This window comes from Oreochromis niloticus, linkage group LG23 (assembly GCF_001858045.2).
Source record: "Oreochromis niloticus isolate F11D_XX linkage group LG23, O_niloticus_UMD_NMBU, whole genome shotgun sequence".
NCBI classification, from domain to species: Eukaryota; Metazoa; Chordata; class Actinopteri; order Cichliformes; family Cichlidae; genus Oreochromis; species Oreochromis niloticus.
The window spans coordinates 43,529,232-43,554,381 of record NC_031986.2 but is presented as its reverse complement, the minus strand read 5'-3'; the positions used below and the strand labels follow the sequence as shown (position 1 = coordinate 43,554,381).

The 25,150-nt window shown below is 40.1% G+C and overlaps 2 protein-coding genes across 2 annotated transcripts in view; one reads left to right on the top strand and one right to left on the bottom strand.

The window, feature by feature from the left end:
- The window catches only part of glis1b (GLIS family zinc finger 1b), a 74,079-nt gene extending 62,264 nt beyond the window's left edge, over window positions 1-11,815 (bottom strand). Inside the window, 2 exon segments of the mRNA XM_025902969.1 lie at window positions 10,634-10,955; window positions 11,059-11,815. Coding sequence (XP_025758754.1) covers window positions 10,634-10,910 — 277 coding nt within the window. The 5' untranslated portion in view covers window positions 10,911-10,955; window positions 11,059-11,815.
- Window positions 11,816-20,490: 8,675 nt separating this feature from the next.
- Window positions 20,491-23,662, top strand: dio1 (iodothyronine deiodinase 1). The gene is made up of 4 exons (NM_001279513.2): window positions 20,491-20,890; window positions 20,965-21,108; window positions 21,401-21,600; window positions 21,985-23,662. The coding sequence occupies exons 1-4, from the start codon at window positions 20,554-20,556 to the stop codon at window positions 22,048-22,050; spliced, it is 747 nt and encodes a 248-aa protein (NP_001266442.2). The 5' UTR covers window positions 20,491-20,553; the 3' UTR covers window positions 22,051-23,662.
- Window positions 23,663-25,150: the final 1,488 nt, after the last annotated feature.

The following is a 25,150-nucleotide window of genomic DNA, read 5'->3' as shown; positions in this document are numbered from 1 at the left end:
GTTGTCAGTGTAAATTGTTAGTTAGCGATTTTTCAAGTCCTGTATCATTTTACGTACAAATCCTGAAAAGCCTGTTGCACAGTAGGTCTCTGTGTTCCTCTGCAGAACAGCAAACACACTGTCAAACTCCATGGAGCCGAGCGGAGCGCACCAGGCTGTGTAATACCGTGGAACAAGCAGCAGGTATTTGTTAGTTAATCAGCGTTTGAATTAAGCTAGAGGCCGAGGTTGTGTTCGGGAGCAGCGGGGATGTTTTGACTAAGCCATCTCTGCGAGGGCCCGGTCATGGAGACTCGGAGCATTTGTAAAAGATTAGCAGCCCAGTCCTGATGTACTGAGCTCAGGTCATGCAAAGTGCAGGGCTCGGACACGAGGCGAGCTCCAACCTATCTCTCACATCTGCCGCCCTCACAGAGCATATCTGCTAGTCGTGATACATGAAACACTGAATAATGTGATTAAAGGTTTTGCAGTGAGGTTTGGAGCTCACCGAGGGGAGATCAGAAGAAGTTATTCCTTGAGAAAGAATTCCCAGTTTTATAGACACTCGGAAAATACAGTATATGCAACAGTTGTCCAATCTGTGTACATTATACCTCCTATGTGTCATGAAAGTGTGCTATCAGATGTGCACACTTCCAGTCAGAGTATCTATGTTGAAGAAAAGTTGAGGGAAAGGAACAACAATGGTGCACATGCTCTCAGCCGATCATTAGCCAAAGACTAAATGAAAACCAACTGTGTAGGAACAATAAAATAATTTGTCAAGGGAGAAGGGTGCAGATAAATTCTGCAAAGCATTTTCCAATTGGCTCAGGCTGCACGACACTGGGCCAAGTGCTCAGCACCTGGCTGTCATGGCTCTGACGCTGCCTAATTCATTTCAACTCTCAAACACAAGCCTATTAGATCAAGTGCCGATACGAGCTGAAAGTGCCTGATTAGGCTTTTTATCGGTATTAGCCAACATGTGCTGTGAGCTGACTTTTTAAGGGCAAAAGTTAGATAAACAGAAAGAAGAGACTGGAAAAATCTTGCTCTTCTCTCCTTTCTTCACTCACTCTATCAGTTCAGTAAATCTCTGACTCAGCTTTGGTGAGGACATTCTGGGGAAAAAGCCAGCTACTCATCCTAAATATTCTTGCCTAAAATCCCTGGTGATATATAAGAAACATGTCCTGCAATGGGAAGCTTTTTTTTGGTTACTGTAGCCATGGGAATTTCCAATTGTCTTGCCTATGTGGATCCAAGCATCAAGGTGAATGAAGCTCTTCTTGATGGGCTTTGGCTTTGTCGTAAAGGTTTAAAGCTAAACACCAGGGAAAAGGCGCAAACGCCAAGCCAGTTGGATGGCTAGGAGCTGGTTCCTATTAACCTTCCTTTTCAAAACACAGCTGGCCCACCAGCACCATCATTATTATCTATTATGCTTTTCGTTTATATAGCTTGTTGCAGACAGTAGACAACTATACCTGTAAATCATGCAAAGTTACTCAAAAATAAAAATACAAGGATGTAATTTAGCATAATAGGTCTCTTTAAATGCATCAACATGTGGATTTCTAAAGGAAAGTTTATAATCACATCCAGTCTTTGGAAATGCACAAAACCATCCACTGTCCTAAAGTATTACATGATCATAACATCTTTTTGGTGATTGATACACTTGCTGAAAAATTAGCACTGGCTCAGCATTTATTTTGCCAAGTATTGACATTTCTTATTTTTAAAAACTAAGTTGTGTGTCCTGTTTTGGAAACCTTCAACATGTGGCCGACCAGTGTTGCAACAGACTTCATCCTCAAGCCAAACAAAAAAAGAAACACATTTTGGACCACAGTGTACTAACCTCTTGACTAGAGTTTTCAAATGGATCTCTGCTCCAGTTAGCTGGCAAAAAGTGCATATTTTATTAACTTTTCAAGTTCAACTTTCATGTTCAGAGTTCAACTTGTCCATCTTGTAGCTTCGCTTGGACTCCGGCATTAGCACACTTACAAACACACATACAAACACGCACAAATCAGCTCGCTCCTGAAACGGCCAACAACGAGCCCCATAAGAGATCATAAGTGTATGACATGATGTTTGTGTTAAGCAGTGTATTATAGGAGCTGACTTCTGGGTCTTGGGGGGAATGTTAAGCATGTTAATGAAGAGTGCATACTGAAGGTATTACTCAGTGCAATGTGGACCCATTTAACACACTTTGTACAAACGGAGAAAAGGAGCCCTACACTTAATCTTGGAAGCAATAAATAAAGGCAGAACTCGATGTCTTCGACAATGCTTGCGGAAAGCTTTTTTTCCTATGCAGAATTTCATTAAATAATATTAAAAAAAGAAATAAAATTGCTCATATTCCTTAAAATGGAATTTAAAACTAACAACGTAAAAGACACAGAAGCCAGAAGATAGCAGATGTCTCTACTGTTTCCAGTGGAAACTTGTGGACAGAGCAGCCAGCACATCTGTGAGATGTGGTTTTTGTGTCTAGAGGGTAAAATCAGGCTGACATGTCTAGAAGACAATGACATCAGTACATCAGTACAGCAGCTATAAGTCAGAGTAGCTTTAAATGTCTTCAACTCCTGGCTTGACAACTAGTCAGGCAAACATAGACACTGACGTGACAGGTAAAAAGAGGAGAGCAAATAAGCAACGCTTGGTTATGCTAAACAAAAAAAAAAGAGAAAAAAGGGGAAAAAACACGAGGAATATAAATCAGCTGTGCTCACTTTTCCAAAGAGATGCACTGATCTGATAAGTGGATCAGACATCGGTCCAGTTATGACTCAGAAAGTCAGATCAGGAATTGGTAACAAAAGGCTGATCTAGTGTACGGAGCCAATCTATTAAACTCGAGCTAACAGAAAAAATATCAGAAGATTGGACGTTTTTTTATTCAGCGGTGAAGAATAGCAAGTATAAAGCTACGCTGTTCTGTCTCTTTGTGCAAGCTGTCATATATCTGTGAAGCGCCCCGTCCTCCCCATGTCATCGTGTAAATAAAGAAGACTTAAACTTGAAAACTTCATCTACCCAGATTTATTTCTCACTTGCTACCACAACGACGTTTTCTTTACTTGTTTGCAGCTAAATGTGATTGAGTTCACAAAAAACCATGAAAACCTCCACAGACAGATTTCTCTGCTTATGTTGAGGAGCTTTTAGTGCAGTTAGGGTTAATATAACAGGTTCATCCGTAACACACTGAACATTATCTTCACTCTCACCTGTGTCTTATCTGCTGTGTGTGACAGGAGGTGCACCGAAGGTGAGAGTGAGAGCAGAGAAACGACAGCAGTAAACATACAGTAAACACTCAAACGCACTAATGTAAATACTTTTTACTGTTTTTCACTTGTAATATTACTTATTAACACTAATCCACTGTATTTATATATCTATTCATTAATTAGCTACCTTTTCTTTTAAAAAGTAACAAAACAGTGTTTAAAATGAAGTTGCCTTGCAGAAAAAATCTGATTATGAATGAGAATTTTTACACTGGTGTCAGATCAATAAAAAGCCAAGGCATCTGCACTGGTATCCGAAATGAAAAGTTGGATCTGTATCCCCGTTCTTCCCTACAAAATGCCGGATCCTCGTTGTACTTCGATAAGTGTTAGGGTGTGAGGCTAAGTGGAGAAATGCATGAACAGTTAGGGTTAAATATTTGCTTTTAACAAACCACTATTAAAATATTACAAGCAAAAAGTGTTACTGCCTTTTTGTTGGCTTTTCAGTATTGCAGGGGAAGTTCTCATACAAAAGATATTCCCACGCATTAAAAAAAAAAGCCCTCTGCAACACCACATCATGGGAAATTGCATCTTCTTATCACACACATTATCTCCTTGCACTGATATTAGCCCACTGAAAAACAGCCTTCTCTTTCAAATATAATTGTCTGTAAAAAGTCTGTAAAAATAACCCTAAGCATTGCAGATCACAGTGCTGGCATGGAGCCGCTAAACTTTATTAACATCCAGAGTCGGTCTGGCGAGTCTCCCAGTTCCCTGCAACTTGGATTTAAAAGCCTTAACCTGAACAAGACAGCAGCATCGCTTTCCCAAAATCCTCCTCTTCCTCCCAGCATGCACAACTGTGCCTGTCCAGACTCACCAATAATAAAGAAGGATTTTTACAAAGCACTAGTCTATCTGCGCCACCCTGCTGACACTAATGATCAGTTGTTGTGCATTTAAGAGATACGTAAGCTATCATAAATGTCTATCCAAAGATTTGTGTTTCAAACTAGATTTTATACAAAAATAAATAAGTAGATCCTGACAACAAGGCAAGTTGGCTGTCTGTAAAGGACGATTCGTAAACTAAGCAAAATCTGCCAAGACGTAACGCACACATTAATATCTGAGTCCAACAACGTCAAGTCGTCACGCTCAGGCTTTATGGTTGATGTCAACACACATCACTTTAAGACAAGACACAGTACACGAGTTTTTCCTCTAAGCAGCCTTCGTTCCATCGTTCTTTTGTGCACTTATTAATCTTGGTAAGCAAGTTAATACAGTGCCCAGGCTGGATCGCTTTGCACATGACTAGAGAATAACTAATTCTTCCAGAATGCTAGGCTTCGATTAACGAGCACTAATAAAATATATAAACTGCACTATTAGACTTTATAATGTCTCTCATAGTCCACTGGGGCAGCGCCAGCCAATGGCGCAGTGAGCTGACTGGGCACTGCCCCGTGGCAGCTTCCTGGCAAAGACAGAGAGAGAGGATAAAACTCGAGCCTTTTGGCTGCCTTCTCCTCCACTCTAATGAAGGCATTAAAACATCATGTTTGCCCATTTGTTTTTGACCACTCGGTTGAAGCCAGTGTTTGATTGGCTAGCTGATTAACGTCCAACATGCCCAGCCTTGTAAAAAAGGGACATTTCAGACACCATTTAAAGAAGTTGAGGCTGACTCGCATTTAAATCCGTCGCTTGCTGCAGATTTAAATGGTGATCTGTTTACCAAGCTCTGATGCAGACTTAGTAAGCTTTTATGTATCATAAATAAACTGCTGACATTAGAAAAAGATGAAATAGGAGCCTCTCTCAGATGCAAACAGTGCCTTTTCATACTCATACCATTTGGGTCTTGAGCACTTGTTAAGGGAGCTCAGTGAGTCCTTACGTCCGCTTCTTTGCCCCGTCATGTCTTACTCTCCTCCTGTCTCTCTCTCTCTAGCTGACAGCTGTGAGTGCCCCGTAAGCTTTCAGCCTCACTCTAGCAGAGGCAGCACGGTGGCGGACGGCCGTCTTTACTGCCACAGTCAAGAGTGGAGCGGATTTTTCTTTGATGAAACACAGCAGCGTTGAGCCAAGAACAGCAAGTGGCACAGCCGAGATGTAAATCAAAAACCCACCCATGTGCTCAGTCATACACGGAGAGCTCTGCGAGAGGAGTCGCTGCTGTCTGAAAATGCATGAGTAATGCAGACTGTATAGACGTGTGGTCAGCTGCGGCATGCTTGTCCAGGCAAACAGAGAAAAGCAGAAGTCTTTTTTTATCTTTTCTATGCTGAGCTCCAAAACAAAGACACCTGGCAGCTTATTCCTCTCACCGCCAAGAGCGCATAAAAGTTTTGGGCAAGGTTTGTGCTAAAAATACACTTTTATGATGACATATCTGAGCCAACTTTGCAGCTTTTTCTTGATTAAGCTGAGGCCCCGGGCAAATTTCTTCTGGTATTCCAGAGATATTTCGACACTTACTCAAACCAGATCATATTTTTGCTGTGTGACTGTTTGGATTCCTTGGCAGAATGCAAGTCAGAATGCTTTTGGTTAGAGTGAGATGCCATAGTCATACCACAATGGTCACATAAGAATGAGAACATCTGACCTTACTGACACTCACAACAGAAAAGGAAAAGCACAGCAAACATCACATTTTAGGTTTTTTGAAGCTCATTTAGTAACTCAAATCAGAATCCGACCACAGTCGAGCTGATGCAACTCTCGTCTCTTCCTTTTGCCATACCTCCTGATTCCATACTCACCATGTGGATCTCAGGCCAAGTTGGGCTGAGGTGATTCAGCCAGCACATGCCACACAAGGGGTGTTTTCTCGTTCTCCCTCTCTAGTGGCTGTGACTCAGGAAGTGCTTTTATTCCATTACCCAGCATTCAGCGTCTCAGGCAGACAGGGGTTTACGGGAATACCGTTGCAGAATCATCACCGAGCCTTTGCTTTATGAATCAATGGAACATGCTGCAAATATTACACCCTGCAACACCCTTCCCAGGCAGCACCCTCACATTTGCCCATAACTCACTGCTGAGCTCATGCAATATGCAAAGACGTGGGCTGAGGCTCTTTAGCTCATGGGAATGCACCGAGTGGTGAGAAAACCCAGGAAAAGAATGTTACTATCACTGTGTTACTTTTTATATATAAACAGGTCTGTGTGTATTTTTCCACGCGATTAAGGAGAACAACCGGACAAAGAGAAGACAGTTCTCGATGACGCATTCCACATCAAGTACAGCTGGCTGAAAAAAAAGCATAACCAAAAAATGTACTGTGTAGTTTTTCACTATCTGGTTAGCCTCAGCAGAGAAATTAAGCGAAGAAGAAGTTCAATAAAAGGTCAAATCTCACAGAGCAGCAGTAGCGGCAAAATGTTTCTGAGGGTTGATCGGTCTTTCAAAATATCTTCGAGAAAAAGCGCCTATAAGCTTTTCATCACTGCCACTACTTTTTGGCAAAGGGGGTTGCAGCGATACTGAGACCCGCAGCCTTCTTTCAAACTTCAGCCGCACTGAATAAACTGATATTTCAGTGCTCGTGTCAGCTTTTTCTCCTTTCAACAGAAAAGTGATCGACAGAGGAACTTTTTTCTTTTCCTTCCTTTTCTTAAAAAAATTACATTTTTTAAGAAAAAAAAAGATGAAAATGATTCACTATTTAAAAAGTAAAATGTGGTTTTGGCGAAAAGTTTAAAAAGCAAACAACAAAAAACCACTCTGTATAGTAAATGATACAAGTATGTAAAGAAAATTGCATACAAAACACTGCAACACCTGAATATTAATCCTGATGATGATTTGTATTCTTTAACTATTGCCTTGATTTTTTTGTGACCCGATTAGGGTAAAACCACATTTTCCTAGCTTGCTTAACAGCCTCTAAAATATAAAAATATATGAACTTTTCATTCAATTCTAGACTTTTAGTCTAGACTAGATTTAATTAATTACCTTACCAACTATGACATTATGACACTTTTTCATTCCTGAAGCTTTGTGTTAGAATACTGGGGAGAAAAAAATGAATGACTTCACTAAACTATATATGAACTCCATCGACCGCTTTTGGTAACAAGTTAACAAACCACAATGTAAAGTCACTGATTTGTGTCGATTTTCTTAACCTTTCAGCATTAAACCAAAACAGTTCAGCAATAACACAACTGAACTCTCCCCCAAGAAACAGTGAAATCCAAGCAAAATAAATCATATTGTCTGGGCATACATCAAAGACGAGCTTAAAGGCATTTTAAGCCTCGAGTCATAGGTAGTTTAAGAAATTTAAAACCCCTTGAAGCAGCTGAAGCAAATATTCTCCCAGAATTATAGATATATAAACATTTTATGTGACACAAATCTAATGATTTAGATGAAAGACTATACTCAAAATCTAGCCAACGGAAAGTATTGGAATACTGATATTTTTATGTAATCACCAGTTTCCTCTTAGGCTTGGCTGAACACTGGGTTTTGATGAATGAGTATGATATTTTGGGACATTTAATTACTCTTATTTGTCTGACTTTTTAAGAAGAGGCGACACTAACAAGCTTTTCTTCTGTTTTTCAGATACATTTGACACCACACGGGATAACAATTCACACAGTTTGCTTGGAACCGCTGCTTTTCTCACAATAAAGACTTTGCACTTACAACTGAAATTATTCACGGGCTACTGGGAAGCTGTCATTAAGTGTATTACACTTCAGAGGCTGAAAGCAGCACTGTAATGGTTGGTTGTTTCTCATAACAGTCAGATTATCGCCCCACAGTCTGATGTCTACAAATCTTGCTGGGGGAAAACACAGGAAACCAAGTCACTCTGAGGGAATTTCACATTGATACCAATGCCACTTCCCCATAAAAATAGTGTCTGAGGATATCAGCGGATGTGTGCAGGCAGTGTATGCTCACACAGTGTCTGTTTACAATATATAAGATAGATGCTATGGAGGCTGGTGAGTTTATGTGCTTACACTGGTACACCGGTGCTCGTCACATGATAATGTGGCACAACAACATACAAGCTCAAATGTTCATTGCTCATCTCTTTAGAGACATGCCTGTGTATTATCTGAGAGCAGCAGTGTGGGACACCAGCACACTCTTCAGACTCAAACATTTTCCTTAAATAAGCTCAGACTCAGCAGCATCGTTCTGGCCAGGAGAAACTTCAGTAAGATATCAAATGATGCTAGAGTAGACAATTCATTCAAAGCTGATATTCAGCTGTTTTCCTTGCAGGCTTAATATTTTCTTTGCTGGTGGGCGCTAATATTTATAGCACAGTTGACCTGCAGTGTTAGAGTGATTAGCCACCGTTAAACTCACAAAGAGGACGGCAAAAATAAGCACACTGTCTAACGTCGTGCACAGGTTTAAGTGTTATTTGACTTGGTGCGAAGAAAAATATAGAAAATGGTCCTTTTCTAAAGTTATGCTGGAAACTATTTTTAAATGGAAAAGCATAGCTCTTTAAATATATATATATATGTATGTTATGTCGAATGCTCTCTCATTCAAGTCAGTGGTTTTACACTTGTAAACACTTATGCAAACAATCGAACACAATGAAGAAAAACTGGCATAAAGCATGTTTTTTGCAGTTTGGGAGCAATTACAAAACCAGCAAAGCAATTCCAAATGCAAACATCTTGTGGTGCGTGACAGCTTTCCTCTAAGGATTAGATGAAACACCACCACCTACATTTGAGTCGCTGTTATCACTGAGTAATACCTCACTTTTTGCAATCACAGGGTCCACGGTAAAGGTTGGGAATCTCCTATCTGAGTTAAGTTCTTCCTCCGCTGTCTCACTCCCATTAGGATAAATATTACAGGCACTGTTTGTTCTGAGGTCCCTTTCAGAATAAATCTAAAGTAATGGTTGAGAATGCAGCCTTAATTCCAGCTCTGTCCCCAAATGGGAGTATGTAATACGACCGGGCTGAAATGAGGCATTATACAAAAGACTGATGAGTACTGAGATCATTTTCATACTCCATGCTCACCAAGACTGACTATAAAACACTGTAAAAATGCCTGTAATGCAGCACATATTTGTGCAGGCTAGAGACAGAAACATTAGAGTTCACATTAAACTTAATTAAACTTTGTATTACTGAATGCTACAATAAAATATAATGTCGCTGAATCAGTACATGCTTAAGGAAACTGTTGCTGGATGAAGTCTTGCTTGCCATAAAAATGGTGACCTTATTAAAATTTCACTCAATTGTTTTATACATTCAGGCCAAAAAAAAGAGAATGCATCTGCCTCAGTGTTAATCTGCATAACGTGAACTACAAACACATAACACATCTTGCATTCCCACAATTTACGGGAAGCGAGTTCAAAAGCGCTGCAAAGACAATGAGACAATTCATTCTGGTTCGGGATGCTGGGGATGGAGGGCTGAGGGCACAACTGTGCTCTAAGAGAACTCATAAATGCCGAGACACATTCAGTAGACATATGGTTTGTGTTTAGAACCAAGAAACAATAATCAAATCCGTTGATCCTCTTCTTGCTGCAAGGGTGATTGCTAATATAAAAGTCTGTTCAGTCTAATCAGAATTTAGGACGGGGCTGTAATTACCTCCACCCACTCAGAACAACACTCTGTCTAAACAGGACAGCAGAGCCTTCCACAGACTAAAAACCCAGTTTCCACTCTGTATACTATTTATATTCCACTTTCATCTATGTAATTTTTGCTTTAAAGATTTTCCCTTCACTAATAAACCCCCAGCCCTGCTTCTTCATTTTTTAACCAACAGGCACCAAAGGACTCATATAAGAATATTTTAGCAATTTAAGCATGTCTACTTAGTTAACTAAAAGCCCTGATATTTTTCTCAAATTGACACAAAATAGATAGTTGCAGCTGTCCAAGAAATAGTTTTCCTATTGTTAGATAAGCCAATGTGACACTGAACTAAACTATTCCTTGTTAACACACATAGGAAGTGCACATTTGCTTGGCAGCTTTCTATATCCCTTCACAGGAGTCTTTGATAGATTGTTTATGAATTGGCCAGCACCCAAATGAGGTCTGAGTTTAATTAAAAGGCCTAACGCACAACTGCAAACAATGCTCTTAACACCAAAGTGCAGCTATATCAAAGGGCGCCCTTTAGAAGCCATATGGAAGCAACATTAATTCAGATGATGGCTTTTTAAATCACTCTCAAATAACCAGAACTGCTAACTGGTCAAACTGTCTGGCTGAATGTGCCATAACGTTTGTTTTAAATAAAGAGTTGAAATAACATTTCAATTTCCTTCAACTGGTGAATCCACTCAGTTAAAGGACTTTGCAACATCCTCCATGCTCAGCAGCAGGAGTGCCGACAGAGCCTACCTTGCACCGGTGGGAGAGAGAAGCACAAGCGCGCAGTTTTGCCTGACAGATGCGCTTTTTCCTCGGACGCGGAGAGTCGCTTCGGGCTGGCGCAGTTCATGTGAGTCGGGGTGTCATGGGGGCTCCGGCAAATCTGCGATCCAAAGCCGTTCCCTGCTCGCCGCGCACAGATGTCTCCCTTGCTGCCGTACACGGAGAGCGTCAAGCCAGGGAAGTCGGTGAAAGCAGGGGTCTGGCAGTGGCTCACCATCCCGAACAGCGCTGAGGAGTTTTGCATTAATGACTCGGTTTTGCCATCCAGTGCGGTCCCCGCTCACATTACCTGTGCGCGTGAAAAGGAAAAGGTCAACAAATCGCTGCAGTCTATATGAACCAGGGGGAAGAATCGTCACACTGGGAAACTTCAGGGATTTGGCAACACCTACCTTGTCCAATTTGCTTACGAGGAGCAGAAAGAGTCTAAACGCGCACACGACCATGCTTATCAAAGCGGAGAAGGAAGCATTTGCACGCCTGATCGATAGCATCCTCTCAGTGACGACCAGACATCACAGCATCCCGTGCACACACATCTCTCTCTCTCTCCCTCTCTCTCCCCCCCCTCCCTCTTTTTGCGTGAGATTGACACCCAAAAGCTGCACCGGTATGCAGGATTCAGGAGCCCCAATAAGGACAGTGTCCGTGTTTCCGTGGGGGGATAAGATCTGGATCGGGACGCTAGTAGTTGTAGTAATTCTGAGTAATGCACGAATCAAGATGAACTCCCATAAAGTTGTGTGCAATATCCTGCATCATCATGCGTGTTTATGATGCGCCCGTTATCATTCAAAGCTCGCTGTTATTAATCATGATGTAATCGAGACTATGTCACAACACTGAATTTCAGCGTTTAATGACCCACAGCTCCTGAGGGAAATGTAAGCATTGACGAGAACAAGCACAGTTTCATATGCACAAAGCTATTTCGAGGCTTTATTGAGCAGATCGGATCGTGGGCTCAGGACTCTCCATCTCAGTAGTCCGTTTGGTTATGGATTTGTGTTTGTGGTTTCCATGCTGCTTTTCCACAGAGGCTTGGCTTAATTTAAAGAAAAATAAAAACGTGAGGGGAACTGTTTATACCAATAAATCCCTTTGCATTCAATTAAATAGGTCACTTTGCTTGAGCCGCCAAAATGATTTCATTACGTTAAAAAAAAGGTTTTCAATAACTAGTAATATTAATGGGATTTAATCTCTATTGTTGGGCTTAAACGAGGAACCATTTCTCAAAAATAATGTGTAAAGCACAAATTATTCTAAAGCTTTCCTGTTATTTATGACAGTCATTTGAGAGGCAAGTGCCACCACTCTGTGGCCATACTTAATAATTTTCTAAACAAGTTTAATATCAGCGGTAACACAAAACCTTCATATAGAAAACCACCAATCAAAACCAGGAACTCGTTAATTTTTTTTCTGACTTTGCCCCTAAAAAGCTTAGAAAAAAAAAAGTTAAAAAAAAAAAAAGCTCATTTGCCCTGTAGGTTCTGCCACCACTGTTGCCTAATTAACCCACAGATTTCATTTCCGTGCTTTGCCTCTGTCCTAAGGTGGTCCTGTTTATGATCAAACTGTTCTTTTCTGCGATGCTGACCGAGCGCCTAACCCTGTGACTGGGTTTTTTCTCTCTCTCTTAACAAGAAATGTATTTTTCTTAGAAAATAGCAATTCAGCAGCGCCATCTTGCGGTGTTTACATGGAAACGAAGATGCTCAGTAAAGACAAATCTAAACAGTTGTGTAAATACACGGAGGTGAAGGAAGGTTTATAAATGCCTTAGGAGATAAATGGCGTGAGTAAGTGCTTACTTTGCTGCTGTAACATGTGAGGAAAATATCGGCTGTAAAAATGCGCGACTTGTGCTGCCTTCACGTGCCTGTTTCTTCATCCGGTTATTCAGATTCACTAAACTAAACTAATTTGGGAAAACAGAAAGACAAACAGGGCAAATCACAGTCCACATCTTCAACACGTGAATAAATAAAACTGATGTGAATGTGTTATCAGGTTTGAGTTTGTTTACAATTTCCTGTATGTTACTTAAAACGACAGTTATCGTTTCCTCTCGTTTCCTCTTATCTATTTGTCTTATCTATTTGGCTAAATTGGAGGATGTAACACGGCCAGACTTCAGGGCCTGGCATAAGACTTGCACTTATCTCTAAGGGAGTTTGAGGGGACAGTTTGAAGATGCTATGTTTAAAAAATAATGTAAAAAGATTTTTTTCACCCATTTTATAGACCAAGCATTCATGTATGTATGTGGCATACTAATCTGTCATTTTAATGTTAATAGTTTTTAACTGCAGCTTAAATCATACTGAGCTTACAAGAACCATTTTATTACAGATCAACATCACACAGCATAACTATTGTTTCAAAAAGTAAAGTGGAGATGCTTGTCCGTGCCTTCATCTCCTCTCACTTGGACTGTTGTGATGCACTGTTTTCTTGTCTGACTAAAGTATTTATTAAACACGTCCAGTCTGTGCAAAATGCTGCTGTAACAAGTCTCACAAGTCTCGAAAATTACCCCACTTTTGACATTTTTGAACTGGCTTCCTGTTATGAACTTTAAAATCCTGGTTTTACTTTTATGGGCTTATAGAGTGTGGCCCCTACATTATGGAACTGTTCTGCCCCTATTCTACGAGCCAGGTTATCTGTCCTCAGATAGGGGCCTTTTTATGATTCCACATCCGCATCCTTCTGAGAACTAAAGGGGATTCTGCCTTAGCTCCAAAACTATGGAACAGCTTACCAATATCTCTTTGCACCCTTTGCCCTTGGCATGGGTCTGGATTTAATCCATTTACCTCTGTAAAGCACTTTGCAACTGTTCTGTGTCCTGAAAAGTGCTACAAAAATAAACTCTACTTACATACACAAACTTGTTGACCAAGCACAAAACATGAATTTCTAGGGCTGACCTCCTGAGGCACCGGCCCATGCTACAAATCGCCTTCAACAGGATTCCCCATAAGGTGTCACAGATAAGAAGGTTGAGAGGGTCATGCAAGATCCTGCAACAAGTGGACAAATATTAAGAGGCTTCCAGTTTTTCTCATATCGATGCGAGACACAGGGCAAGAAAATTTAATTCTCCACTTTTTGGACCTCACGGCAAGCCATTTTATTGTTCTTTAGACCTTTGTGGAGCAACATAGCAGAGGGCATTAAGCCTGTACTTGTTGACCGTATAGCCTATAAGATTAGACTAAGATAAGTAAGCCTTCTTAATGGGTTGAAGTATTTTCTTTTATACTTTTTACTTTCTCCCATGACCATTTGGTCTTTCCAGGGCTGCAGGTAAAAGAAAACATCTAAAGATTTTCTAACATGAATGAATCACCTCACGGGTTCAGCAACACTTTTAGAAACTGCTGTTTCTCCACACAGTTCACTAACAAATTTTGTTATCAAGACTCAGGTCAAAAGCCTACATCTCTCGTGGTAGGAGGGTGCATTAGTGCCTATGGAACTAGTAGCCTGCACATGTGGAAAGGCTAAAAGCTATATATAGGCTTTAGAGCAAAATATGCTCCCATCCAGATGGCTTCTTTTTCCAGAAAGACCATGTATATTTCAGTTACACAATACACATTCATAAACACAACTTTCTTTGAGACCATTTTTATTTTTTCAAATTCAAAAGTACCCCCCTTTCTTTTCCTTAAAATGTTACATTTCCTCAGTTTTAGCATTCTCAGTTTTCTGTGTATTGTGAATAGAATATGGAAACAGTTGCATTCTGTTTAAATCGATTTTACACAGCATCCCAGCTTTTTTAGAATTTGATTTGCAAATGTAGAAGTTTTAACATTGGAAAGTAGCCTTTATATTTTATCCAAAAATGTATATTCCAGGGTACTCATTGACCTGTGTAAAAAAACAGTGTAAAAACGATTTACCAATGTGCCCAACTTCTACTGGTCAGCAGTAGGGAGTATTCTGACCTACTGCTGCACAATGTGGCTCACCAGCTGCACAGAAGAAACAAAAAAAGATCAGATATGGGTGGTGAAGGCAGCCAAGTGTGTCACTGGTGCGTCTCCACCCTCCCTCAGTTATATTCACACCAGCCAGCTCCAAAAGAAAGCCAGCTGCATTATAATGGACCATCAGCTAATGGGATTTTTAAAAATAATAGCTCCAAACATGCAGATTTTGTCACTTGTATTCATTTTTTAACTTGTTTTTAGCTATGTTCTACCCAAAATGCAGATTCGCTAGCTGTTCAGGAAACTGCAGGTTTTTTGTTTTTTTCTGGCTCTTCTGCACTGACTTTCACCCCCAGACAAGGTAGCTTGGAAAACCTGGGGCCTGTACTATAAACAGGGGTGCACATAAGTGGTCCGCAGGTGGGCATTCACTGTCAAAATAAGCGCACCAGATAAGAAGTTGCAACGTGCGTTTGCGTACATATAAAAGGCGCTGTTTTTGTCCGCTAGAGTGGGATTTCCACGGCATATTCTGCACCACATCTCTGTGCGTTCATCATTTGTTTGAAGCCAGCTCACCTCCTGCAACCATTTTTCCGAGAATACGCTCTTCTTTTGCGGTTCGGACTCCTTCTGACATTTCTTTGGAGGTGGAGGAACACCAGAGTAATTGCTTAAAGGAGCTTCTTCGACAGTTCTAAACAAATGTCTGTCCTCCTCCAGAAAATCTTATGTACGCAAACGCACGCGCGTCTTTTATTTTGACAGCGAATGCGCACCTGCGGACCACTTATGTGCACCCCTGACTATAAATGCAACTTAAACATACCAACGCTTTCACTTTGTTAAATGGCTGATCAACACCACGTAAAACCCCAGCGAGACATAATGGGTTTCAAAACTGTAACTATCACATATTTTCTTTGTTAGTCCAGACTTCCTGCTTCAGTCAGGATGTTGGACGAGTCGTTTGACTCTTCTTCTGCATAAAATGAACAGATCAAGTGCAACTTCCCCAACAGGAAGAGGTCATAGAAAGATGTGAATATTTATTTTATCATTCAGTGCTCCTGTTTAAGTGTCTAACCCAGGGGTGGGCTACTCCAGGCCTCGAGTGCCGGTGTCCTGCAGGTTCTAGATGTGTCCTTGATCCAACACAGCTGATTCAAATGGCTAAACTACCTCCTCAACATGTCTTGAAGTTCTCCAGAGGCCTAATAATGAACTAATCATTTGATTCAGGTGTGTTGACCAGTGTTGGCAAGTTACTTTGAAAAAGTAATTAATTATATTTACTAGTTACTTCTTCAAAAAAGTAATTGAGTTAGTAACTGAGTTACAAGATTCTAAAAGTAATTAATTACTTGAAAAGTAACTATTGTGTTACTTTAAAAAAGTTGAACCCTGTGGGCTCCAGGGTATAATTGGCCATTTTCAACTACTTTTGATTTTCCCTCCACATTTCACCTTTAAAAACTGTTTACTTTGCCTTGTTTGGTATCATCAGCACAACCTCACGTGTCTGAATTTGCAGTTATGTTTTCATGTTGACATACTGTATTAACACAATTGATCTAAAATCAGACAAAAAACATAAGATCTGAGTAGAAAAAGTTATATTTTTACTGTAACAACCACAAACATATTTATTGAATCATATTTCATAACTTTAAATGCAAATATAAACTGTCAATTTTAAAATCATATGGACAAGTTTTACAAACAACAAAGTTATTTGCAGCCATTTACCTTTTACCTTTTTTTTTTAAATAACCATTTCAAACTATTTACAGAACAATCAGCTGTTCTTCAATAAGATGCCACACAAATTATTTGTGCCACTCCAAAAAAATCATTTCTGTCCACTATAAAGGAGAACATCACAGCCTGATACCTGCAGGTCTGACAGCAGCAGGTGTATCACTGCTGTTTCTACCTGGAGACAGCAGTCGCCTCATTGTTCTGACACACAACACAAAACTATCCACAACACTACACACTAACTACACAAGACAACACATTAACTACACACTCCAAACACGCTAAACGTCACAAATCTCACATCTCAAAACTGGCTCTCTCTCTTTTTCTGCTCTCTCTCTCTCTCGCCGTCACTCCTAAAACTTCCCCCTCCTTCTAAACAACCAAATGTCATGTTGCCAATTCATTTTTTGATTGGTCGACATGGTGCATTTTTCCACCAACACGAACAGGCTGTTTTTTGGTTTTTTTATTTTTTGGTCATAAGCAGAGAGTGCTCGCTGCGCTGTCCTTAGACAGTAAACGTGACGAAACTATTCAGGAAAAACATGCTTATATATTGTTTATCATGACTCTGGTTTTACGTGGCCTATCAACACAATTTAAAAACTGGTATATATCACCTTGTTGCTTTGTCATCTTGAAGTGGTCATGTGATTGGCTTACCACGACTACTTTATTCTTCCTCAGTCAAACAGCAGCTTGTTTTGCCCCCCTAGCTCCAGGTGTTGTGCCAAAAAGTGATCGTCGGCCAGAAAGTGATTACTGCCTGCTGGAGCGCGCGCAGCTGCTTAAAGCTGTAGCGCCCAGATTACTTACAGCTACTTCCATGTAACTGATATAAGGTGCAGTAAGCTGAAGACAGCTTCAACCGTCTGTTTGTTGAAAAATAGTAACACGACCGCACCGCATTTTCTTGTTAGTAACGGTAACGGCGTTGTAACACTAGAAATAGTAATTAGTCAGATTACTCATTACTGAAAAAGTAACACCGTTACTTGTAACGCTGTTACTTGTAATGCCGTTATTCCCGTCACTGGTGTTGACCCAGGGTGATAACTAAAACCTGCAGGACACCGGCCCTCGAGGCCTGGAGTTGCCCACCTCTGGTCTAACATGAGAACATGAGTCAACATGATATTGAAGATGTGCATTTAGACATGACACTGTTTCACAATAAAAGCATCATGTTACTTTTTATTTTTTGGCCAAATAAAAGTGAAATTCACTTTGCGATAAATACCATGTAAATAAATACAAGAAATTCTAATATTGTGAATAATTACAACAGCTCAACATGTTGGCGTAAATAAAAGAAAAGTCTGTCATCTGAGAGTTCATTCATGGAGAAACTGGTCAAAGAAAGAATGTGCCATGTAACCTTTTTGACAGCTGGCTTTAAAACAAACTACAACCACCACCTGTGAGCGTGTTCATATAGCCAGGTAAAAAGTGCGCTTCCTTCGTCCCGCTGAACACTAGATTTAGGCTTAAGCGTGCCTTTTTGACTTCGAAATCTTCCTTTCTTTTACCCCCAGAGACAAGATGACTTTTGCACATCTTTCTGGTGGCCTCCAATTAGAAAACAAGTAAAACAAGTTCAACAGTCCCGGGACATCTTCCCCATTATTTGGCTTGTCTGAACCTAACAGCTTCTCTTAACATGACAAAGTTACATTGTGGGCTGTCAACCCAGGTTTTCACAATTTAGCTGTGGGCCTGTTTACAGAAAACTCTGGAGTTGAAACTAGGTAACTAATGCAACATAATGCAAACTTTTCTTAGAACAACGTATAATTTTAAATAAATATGACGAGAATAAAAACATAATACAAGACTGTTCCTGCTGCAAATGCCATGAAGGAAAGCTGAAAAAAGTGCAGACTGTGAAAGTTAATATATGCTTATCACTACCGCTACCACACCTTTAAAGGACAAGCAGATCTTAATATAGTTTCAATTGGAATTTGCATGAAATTCACGTGTTTAGGAGGTGTATTTTTTATTGCATATTAGACAGTTTTAGCTATACTTAGTCTTATTCCTTCATCTGTGGCCTTGGCGTTAAATGTCTTGGCAGCAAGAAGAGAACAAATATAAAAATACAGGTCAAACCAACAAGGTTTTTTGTAAGCTACTTACAAATCTTAAGGGTTATAATGTCAACAAGTAATGCTCTCTGTTTTAGGATTATGTTGCTGTACAAAGGTCCACAGAAAAAGGGAATCGTTTTTATTCTGAAGGAAAGGGGGGGGGAAACATTACATAATACTCATGCCCATTAGAGATGGCTAATAGGTTTAGACTTTATCGAAAAACTATGGCTGTTTTTCCAGGAGAATTACTTTTTCATTAGGTTTTATATGTATTTAGTCTCTCTAACATAACTGGCTGAAAGGTTGGATTATGTTGTACTCACAAATATAATCTTATCTTATAATATATAAAATTAATATAGAGGAAGAGATTTGGTGTATGTGTATGTTAACTAAGGCAAGGATGTCTACGTGACAGGTCATCACAAAGTGTTGGTATAACATTAAAATGAATAAATAATTTAATGCTGAAACTAGTAGACCTAACCAAAACTAAACATTTATTAAAAAAACAAACCAAACACACTCTGGAATTAATGAAAACCAAATTCAGTGACCTCATTTTATTATTGAGGTAATAGTGCAGCAGATAGCTTAAACTATTTCTTAAACAAGTGAAAATGCCCATTAGCTGCATGAACTTTTGGCCATTTCAATCTTAGGAAACAACTACTGGACAAATTTCATAAGTTTTATTTTTGAACTATATGCTTTTGACGTAAAGTAAGTCAGATGCATAATCTAAAGACTTCTTCAGATTGTCTGTGCTTCAAGAAAAACAAAATAATTGCAATGAGATATATGTTACATGCTGCTCCAATCACAATATTACTACACCCCACATCCCCTTAGCTAATTATAGAAAAAAATCTTATGAGTAAGTTCAGGTTTTTAAAGTCCACGCATACTTGAACAAATGCCGATGATTTGACATTAACCGTATTGAAAAAGGCAAGTCCAGTTTACTTAATCTGGAAAAATATATTTATTTATATCTATTTTTATTCCCTTTGTTGACAGTCACCACAAAAAGGCCATCACTTGAAAGGCCTTATGGCCTTTACCGAAGAAGTAACCATAAAAGAGGTTACACACTTATCCCACTGTGAACAGTTTCCCCTGTGATGGTAACTTACCTGCAGCACTACAATACACTTACACGCGGGAGCTGCCAAGCTGAACTGCGACTTGGCTAACACGCTTGCTAACAAACCAGTGCTTCCATAAACTTAACGTCAGGCAAAGCTCAGTCAAACTTACATTTGTGTGGCCTGAAAAGAAGACGGCGGCACCTGTTGCCCTTTAACACCCATGTAGCTAAACAGTGGTCGAGCAAACCGCCATAACTACCACTGAGCCATGTGGAAAAACTGGTGCTTTGGAAAATACAGGTATGTGAGGTGAATACTAGACGTCATTAGCGAAAAATTAAAGATTGAGCTAAAAAAAAAAATCATCAGTGTTTCCTGCTAACGGGCAGAGACTTTTCAAAGCATCGTGTCGGAGGAAACTTTTGTATTATGAAATGAAATGTTGATTTTATGTCTCGATGACCTACAATTATAGTTAAAGTTAATCTTACTATAATAAACCAAATATCAGTTTGCCCGTGAACTCCTCTTTCGGTCATGTTGCCAAGCAACCACTTACTAGCAGGACCTAAAACAGGACATCGGCTAATTTTAAGACAGTCGTACTGATTTATATCTTCTACTTATTTGTATAAACGAGATCTACCAGCCTTTTTTGATTTGTCTTTGATTTGATGTTTCTTCATAGTGGGAAATATTGAAGAAAATTAGCTCCCAACTACGCTATGGGATGCTTAGCAAGATGAAAACGCGGATATTAATGTGTAGTTAACAAGAAAGGGTATTAAAGTGCAGAATATAAATGTTACCGTCGCGTATATGGAAGTTGTTTTTTTTCTGTTGGTAAAATGGAAAGAACGAGCTTACACGAAAGACCGTGAAGGCAGCAGAGTGGGAGGTAGCCTGACCAACAATTTTAAACGAGCGATGCAAAGAGTTCCGCTGGAGACGCCTTGAAACACGGGACTTACCACCGTCAACCTGCTAACATGTTTCTGCAAAAAATTGTGCTTTATTTGTCGACAGCATGTATGTTTTGCTACATGTTGGGAAAGTTTCTTATGCTGGTGATATTGCAGTTTTTCTCACCAAGCCTTGCGAAGAAGTTCATACTTCGCATGGGTGAAAAGATCACCATGACCCAGAATCCAAGGTTTAACTATGAGGATTGGGGTCTGACATTTATGTCCTTGGCATTTATTAAAACTGCTTCTTCTCACATGTGGCTGTCTCTCGGAGAAGAAGCGTTTGTGGGAGGAGAAGCTCCAGACTCACCTGTGGTCACTATGGACCGCGAGAAAACCAGCATCTCCAAGTATTTAAAAGGTGCGTTAAAGAAATCCAGACTCATCTGCTTTTATGCAATGCTTCTTTGCGCCAACATTGCCGTTTCTCTGCAGGCAACAGACCGCTGGTGCTGAGTTTTGGAAGTTGCACCTGACCCCCGTTTATGTATAAACTTGATGAGTTTAAGCAACTCGTCAAGGACTTCAGCGATGTTGCCGACTTTCTTGTGATCTACATCGCAGAGGCTCATTCAACAGGTGAGTAAAAGTTGTTTGCAGAACCTGAAATTTGTGGGTGGACACATGTGGCCAAAATATCACCAAGCAAGAAAGTGAAGTTTTTTTTGTTTCTTTAAGATCTGAATTCTGCTGATGAATCTTAGTTCACCAAAAACAAAACCCAGGAGATGCAGATCTGTGATTGGCTATTGGACGTTTGTAATCCAGTTAGCATTGATTATCTCTATGAACACATGAACTACTTATATGCTTTCTGTTTATATTGTTCTCATGCAATCACGTGAAAACGCACTCTCGGTTTCACTTGCAGATGGTTGGGCCTTTAAGAACAACTATGACATCAACCAGCACCAGAGCCTGGAGGACAGGCTGTCTGCGGCACAGGTCCTGGTTCAGAGTGAACCCCTGTGTCCTGTGGTTGTGGATGAAATGACCGATGTCACCACCATAAAGTACGGAGCTCTGCCTGAGAGGCTTTTCATTCTGCAGGCTGGGAAAGTGCTCTACAAGGTAAGATAGCTGCAAAAACTGGCAACTTCTTGAATAGTTTCTTTACGAGCTACTAATTGACGAGTTGTTTTTAGAGAGCAACAAGGGCAAAGTCTTTCACTTCCCACTCACTGCTTCTCTCACGCAATTTGAAGCCAAACCAGCATTGTGGGCGTGAGTGCAATCAGCACTATCTCAGCACATGCTATCACGTGCGGTGCAGGAGTTAAATAAGCATACACAAGGGGACATTTTTGGCATGGAACCAGGCTTATGGCAGCCGCACCAGATATGTAGTTTAGATGACAAAAACCTGTTTGTTGTCCTCTCGTTTGAATTAAATTAGTATTTTTATAAAAAAGTGTAATTAATTATGCTTTTAACATTTGTTACTATGTTCCTCAGGGAGGGAAAGGGCCTTGGGGCTACAACCCAGCGGAGGTGCGATCCTTCTTGGAGAAGATAAAATAAGAAGCTCTGCGCTTATATGAATAAAGGTTTCTTCTTATTAAGGGGTGGGTTTTATCTACATTCTAACCAGTATACATTACTTATATAGTGGGGGGATTTTACAATCAGGCTCTCATGTAGTCTTAAAAAAGATATCAGCCTCTGAGCTTGAACTCTCCTCTCAGTGTTTATTAATGACGGCTACAGATTAAACCTTTAGCCTCTGGAGCCAGATGCATTCAAACACAGGGAGACAGTCCACTCAGCGGTTGTGATAAAACGGCGCGTACAGGAGATGTAATTTGTGTGAGCATGCATGTGTTTTTTGTCCATATTCTCTGGCCTTTTTGGTCGGTGGTGGGTTTATTATGGTGCAAGTTTGTCTGCATTGTAACTGTAATTCCACTACATCAGCATGTAGTTCTATTGTCAGTCTTTCACATTAATCACAAAAGGTGTAGAAATGGTGTGTAACCTTTCTGTAGTCTTAAGAGATGTCAGCCTCTGAGCTTGCAACCCCCTCTCTGTGTTTCTCAGTGAAGGCTACAGATTAAACCTCTGGCCTCTGGAGCCAGATGCATTGAAACGCAGGGAGACAGCCAACCTCAGTCATGTCATGTTCGTTGTATCACAGACTAGACAGCAGATGTAGTTTGCTTCCATATGTGTTTTGCTTATGTTGCCTGGCTTCTTCAGTTAAAATCCCTGAAGATTTAAGGCAGTGAAAGTTTTCCCATTTCCAGTGTCAGTTATCAAGTGCACACTTATGAATTCTCCACAGTTTCTACAGGTGGCTACTATTTACATGACAATGACAGTCAAAACCTCTTCTAGCTGGAAGTCTTTGAACTATGCAGGTTAATCTATTATGGGACACTTATTGATTTGAATATTCTTGGATGTGAAGTCATCTGGTAGCACTCCAACATAAGAGTACTCAATTTGTCAAAGTAAGTCATAAAACCAGACATGCAGCAGCACCGTATGCTAGTTGCTTTGTGTTGTCACTGTGACTCACCCTTGACCCATTAAAAGAGAATATGATTGTTCCAAAGCTCGAGTTCTCCATTATTACATAATGTCTCTGCGTAGAAAAAAAAATGCTTTCAGAGTTTTAATACCAACAAAGAGCAGATTTCTTCCACATGAGAATCTGCCTGTTGTTTGCTGTCTTGTCTGGAAATGATAAACCTTCTGCAGTGTGTGGATTGCGCAAGTTCAGATTCCTTTGAACACACTTTGCAGTCTGCACCTTATACATGTGAGCTGTGACGCACTGCATTCAGCCACTGATGTGAGTTAATATCTAACTGTTATCTGCACATCAGACGATTTTGGCACCCAGTGTCCTTGTTACATAATCTAATCTAATGAGGGTTCTTATCCAAGTGTAGTTGGTGAAAGGGCACAAGAGAGCTTTCAAGTATTTTGATAAAATGTTGTATTGGAGAAAACAATCTGATTTTAATTTCCATCCAAGCATGAATAATTTGTAGTTTAACTGACTTCTTTCATGTTTTTGTTGTATATCAGTGCTTAATTTACTTGCCAGAATACTTTGTCTCGTCTCATAAACACGAGTGCTAATGCGAGGCTTGTGGCAATATTAAAAGCAAAACTTGTTGAACTGAAATAAGGTTTTTGATATTCATTTTTTAAAATCCTGTTTTTACAAGTATATGACACAGATATGTTTTGAACAAAGGCTGCAGCTTTCATAACATTTCTTGTGTGACTGAAGTTGGAGGGCAGGTTTGGCTGCTGCCCAGTCAGGCCACATCCTGTGGAGGCTAGCCAGCAGCAGCTTAGCCCCATTTCCCATTGTTAGACAGGAACCGCAACACTGTAGGATCCTCCCAACGATAAACTTCTGTCACAATTCAGGTCTGAATCATAAAGTTTAACCAAACCATGGATGTGCAGTATGTGTGTCAAAGCAATAGGCATTTGCAAAGCATTGTGTGTATTGAAGCCCACTAGAGGGCAACATAAAGACATGGAGGGGAAACGATCATGCTCAAGTGAATCTTATATTAAGATAACAGATGCATCATTCAAGGAAAGTGAAGGATATTTAATAGAAAAAGGTTTCATCAAGGATTTGTAGACTCCAAGTGCTGCTCTTCTGCCCTTTACTTGTCTTGAAATTCTGAAGTTGAAGGTAGGAGAGGATAACAAGCTGCAAGTAAAAACATTTCGTTAGCTTCATAGCATAAGTGCCTAAGTCATTTTCTGGTCAAAGTGACTTAGGCACTTATGCTATGAAGCTAACGATTTACAAGATGGAAGTGCAACAAAAATGAGTCACAATGTGATTGTAACAGCAGTTTGATGTCAAAAGCAAAATGTGCTTGTCCTCAAAGTTTAGGGGGGAAAAAAGCTGTACTTGGCAACTCCCGGAGCTTTCAGTGGCTCAGACTGCCTCCTCCAGCAGGTGGCAATAAATAGATCCCGATTAAAATAAACACAGACGTCTAAAACGAAACTATAAAGACCCTTTGGAGCCACTCACCATTACGCCGTGAAACGAAGCTTGACGATCTCCCAGCAAAGGGTAAGTTGTGGGTTGAAAACTGTTGAAGGTAAATTCTTATATGGTGGCGTGAAGGTGGCTGTTTGCAGCTTAAATTTACTCTTACTGTACTGGCAGTCATGAATTAATCCAAACGATAAACATTCATGATGCGACGTAAAGCTACTGACATAACTTTAGAAGTCACCCTATAATCTTTAAAGTTACATAGTCCAAATAACTCAGTATCTAAAAATTATTCCTTTGAGGCCTCCACAATCTCAGCTGCTCTTCAAGTGTTTCTTTGGCTGTGATTGTTTTATGCTGAGTAGAGATTTGTTGTCATACAGTGTACACTGAAGGCAATCCCCACTGCGAACCACAGTTACACAGTTCAAAGAAAATGTTAAATATTTCCTGACAAGTTTCAAAACAAAGTAATTTCCTCCTACATTCACCTTTTAACTGTGTTATTTCTGCTACATGGAACAAACTGTAAGAGAACTGAGCTGGTGACTGTCCCAAACCCACTGATGCCAACCGCTGAAACGATTTGTCCCTCATCTTTCAAGCACAGCCGTTGAGCCAGAGCTGCAGTTTCCTTTGAGA